Source organism: Tachyglossus aculeatus (assembly GCF_015852505.1).
Source record: "Tachyglossus aculeatus isolate mTacAcu1 chromosome 12 unlocalized genomic scaffold, mTacAcu1.pri SUPER_6_unloc_2, whole genome shotgun sequence".
NCBI classification, from domain to species: domain Eukaryota; kingdom Metazoa; phylum Chordata; class Mammalia; order Monotremata; family Tachyglossidae; genus Tachyglossus; species Tachyglossus aculeatus.
This window is the reverse complement of record NW_024044829.1, coordinates 12,734,220-12,737,875: the sequence shown is the minus strand read 5'-3', so window position 1 is coordinate 12,737,875 and position 3,656 is coordinate 12,734,220. Positions and strand designations below refer to the sequence as shown.

The 3,656-nt window shown below is 52.2% G+C and overlaps 1 protein-coding gene across 1 annotated transcript; it reads right to left on the bottom strand.

Moving 5' to 3' along the window:
• Positions 1 to 947: 947 nt before the first annotated feature.
• LOC119921371 (olfactory receptor 1361-like) lies at positions 948 to 2,817 on the bottom strand. Its single transcript, XM_038741630.1, has 4 exons — positions 1,821 to 2,817; positions 1,343 to 1,528; positions 1,044 to 1,100; positions 948 to 955 (listed from the first exon to the last, which is right to left on the bottom strand). Exons 1-4 carry the CDS (start codon positions 2,815 to 2,817, stop codon positions 948 to 950), a joined length of 1,248 nt encoding a protein of 415 aa, XP_038597558.1.
• Between the last annotated feature and the right edge of the window lie 839 nt (positions 2,818 to 3,656).

Sequence of the window (3,656 nt, the reverse complement as noted above, 5' to 3'; positions counted from 1 at the left end):
GGAGAGGGGAGGGTGGAGATTTGAGGAGGGAGTTAAAAATCTGAAATAACTGGCCAGGGCAATGGGCACGGGAGTCAATAAGGATGAAGAAATAACGTCCCTGGGCAGAGGAGGTGGGGCCTGGGTGGCGGTAGATGACTGTGAATAGCATCTGGAGTGGGTGATAGAGTTGGGTGATATGGGCTTCAAAGATAGGGAAAGAGAGAGATAGGGAGATGGAATGGTGTGAAAATGGCATTGGAGAGCAAGAAGGAAGCCGACTCCTCCCCCTTTCCCAGGGCATCTCAGGGAATGGGAAAAGATGAGGTACGTCTAGAGGTAATGGCAGGGGAGAATGTCATCTGGGAAGATCCAGGTTTAGGTGATGGCAAAGAGAAGCAGTAACTGGCTCAGCAAAGGGTCAGTGATGATAAGAAGCTTTCCCATAATGCAGTAAAGGTACAACAGGCCTCACTCGGCTGCGTCATTCCTCAAGACTCAGCTCAGGCACTCATGCCCTTCCTGACTGTCCCCACTAAGGCAGCCTTGTGGAAGTCGGATCCCTAGGGTAATGGGATCAGACCACCAGAAAATGGCCAGAAATTCCTCATGTTCCCTCCAAAGTTTAGAGTCCCACTACGAAGGGAATGAGATTAGCCAGTGAGGGTCGGGGCCTCCTCCTCCTCCTTGCGTCTGTGGCCGCCCCTTCCGATCCTGTGTCCAGCCAGTCTGTTCCCCGCCACATCCCACCCCTGCCTAAGTTTGATGCTATCATGGAACCCCAGCATCCACCCCGACCACACCCCCAACTACCGGAGCTTCCTTAGCAGACCATCTGAGAATCACAAGGAATCACTGCCACCATCCCATGACTCCTAGTTTCAGCCCTCTGAACTGACACGGGAGCCGTCCAGTGGTCAGTGTCTGGTACAGTTCTATTCTAGCATGGCAGTCTTCCACCCTCACTCTCAGAAAGCTGGCCCCACCTGGGCATGTTGAGAGTTGAGGAGCTACAGATTCATACCCTTTTCCCTTTTAATACCAGAAAAAATGTCATGACTCACTGCATTCAAAGCTGGTGTGGGTGTTCAGGAGAGCCATCAGCAGCAGCAGCAGCAATACTGAACACGTGCAGCATCAGTATGGAGCGGGGAAAGAGCTGAGAACAAGATGACATCATTACAGGTAACAGCATCTCAACAAATCCAGTCCCACAACGCAGAGGTACCCCTGAGTCAGTGCCCTGGTGTATTGTCTGCCCACCTGGATTTGGCCACCTGGACGCCTGCTTCCCAATCAACATGGCCCTATCTGGCCTGTCCAAAGTGGACGTATGGACAGGGTTTTTATCTCACGAACAAACCTAGATTCACTATCTTCTTGTTATGTTCCTTGCTGCACCCCAGACTGCACTGGCTAAGTCCCCAGAACGGGTCCCCTCCATCTCCAGCTGAGTCCCCGGACTCAGTTCTGCACAGGAGGCTAGCAGAAGATGAAAACTCTTCCTGGGACAGTTCTAGCATTACCCCTACCACAGGGGGCTCCAGTACTATTGACAATCATCTAAACCGAGCAAGAATGGGGCAGACTTCCAGAAGACCAGTGGGGTGGCCGGGCTACTCCAAATGATGTCCACGGGGCCAAATCAGACTGCCATCTCTGGCCATCCCGGGTCTATATAGTGGCTCCAAATTTCCTCTTTAGCGTGTGCAAGGGGATTAGGGGTCGGAGATCATGGTTGATCAGAGAAAAGGGGAAGGGGGGATGGTAAGGTATTGGCTAGACAGCTGGGCCTCCAAAGGCCTTCCTCAGAAGCCTGCACATAGGCCCCTGTACATCACGATTCCTCAGGCTGTAGATGAGCGGGTTCAGCATGGGCGATACCACCGTGTAGAAGACAGCAACACGTCGGTCCTGCTCCAGGGTGGAGTGGCCTGGGGGCTGGAAGTACAAGAGGATTACCGTGCCATAGAATAGTGTCACCACCAACACATGGGAGCCACAGGTGGACACTGCTTTGCGCAGCCCCTCAGCCGAGCACAGGTGTAGCACGGCAGCTCTGATGTGGGTATAGGAGGCCAGGATGAAGAGGAAGGGGGAGACGACTACACTGATTCCCTCGGTGAAGACCACCAGGTCATTCAGAAAGGGCTTGGGGCAGGCAAGTGACACCAGGAAGGGAATGTCACAGAAGAAGTGCAGGATGCGATTGTTGCAGTAGGATGCTGCAGACAGCCGGATGCCATGCAGAGCACCATGAAGGGTCACCAGGACCCAGGACCCAACCATCACGCGCATGCAGAGCTCCTGGGTCATGACAGCAGCATAGTGCAGGGGCATGCAGATGGCCACGTAGCGGTCATAGGCCATGGTGGCCAGCACGTAACCCTCCATGTTGCCCACGGCCAAGAAAAAGGTTATCTGGACAAAGCAGCTGCCATAAGGGATGGCTTTATGCTTGGAGAAGATGTGGACTAGGAACTGTGGTACGGTGATTGAGGAGAAGGCCATGTCCACGCAGGAGAGCTGGCTGAGCAGGAAGTACATGAGGGTCCGCAGCTTGGGGTCAGTCCAGGCGACAGTGACGATCTGGCTGTTTCCAGCCAGGTTGATCAGGTACATGGTGAGGATCAGCATGAAGATGATCGGCTGCAGTTCTGTGCTACTGGACAGACCCAGGAGGATGAACTCTGTCACGGTGGATTGGTTCTGTGGATCCATGGTGAGGTTGGGTCTCAGGGATCTCCTGCAAGCAGGGGGCAGGGAGGAGTCAAGTGCTAGGTGGACCATGGATTTATCTCCTGATGCATCTTCTTGCCGTTGCTTACCCCGAGGCATCGTCCACGCCCCACCACCACCTCCAATACAGAACTCCCTGACTTGATTGCCAGTCCCCATCCCAGTTGTGTCCCGGTCTGGATGGTGTGGATCCACATCCTACATCTTCCAGCTCCCCCCTTAGTACAGAACTGGCAGACAAGGGTCACCTCTATGGCACTTACACAACACATTCATATCTCCTCACCTCTATGCAGCACCATCTAGTTGGCACTATTATGTTGCCAACTTGTACTTCCCAAGCGCTTAGTACAGTACTCTGCACACAGTAAGCGCTCAATAAATACGATTGAATGAATGAATGAATCTAGGAACCCCTCCTAGCCACAGAATCACAGGCCTTCTTCCTGGAGATGAACAGCCAGGGCCAGGTGTGATCAGCATTGGTGAAGAGCATCTATTTGTGTTCACCCTTTGTCCCAAGGTAACCCCGGCGTACCCATAATCTCAAGGTCAAATGTTACAGCGCCAGCAAGGTGGAACTCGGAAGGACACCGCCCTCACAACCAAAACTGCTAGATTGACAGCCCAAGCAGTTAATATTCATTCATTCATTCATTCGTTCAATCGTATTTATTGAGCGCTTACTGTGTGCAGAGCACTGTACTAAGCGCATGGGAAGTACAAATTGGCAACATATAGAGACGGTCCCTACCCAACAACGGGCTCACAGTCTAGACGTGGGAGACAGACAACAAAACAAAACATATTAACAAAATACAATAAATAGAATAGTAAATATGTATAAGAAAAATAAATAGAGTAATAAATCTGTACAAACATATATATAGGTGCTGTGGGGAGGGGAAGGAGGTAGAGCGGGGGGATGGGGAGGAGGA

Coding starts and splice junctions, on each gene's coding strand:
- LOC119921371 (XM_038741630.1), bottom strand. CDS start 2,817: ATGCCTCGGGGTAAGCAACGGCAAGAAGATGCATCAGGAGATAAATCC. Junction 1,529..1,820: donor CATCTACAGCCTGAGGAATC/GTGATGTACAGG, acceptor GATTGTCAATAG/TACTGGAGCCCCCTGTGGTA. Junction 1,101..1,342: donor CAAGAAGATAGTGAATCTAG/GTTTGTTCGTGA, acceptor GCACGTGTTCAG/TATTGCTGCTGCTGCTGCTG.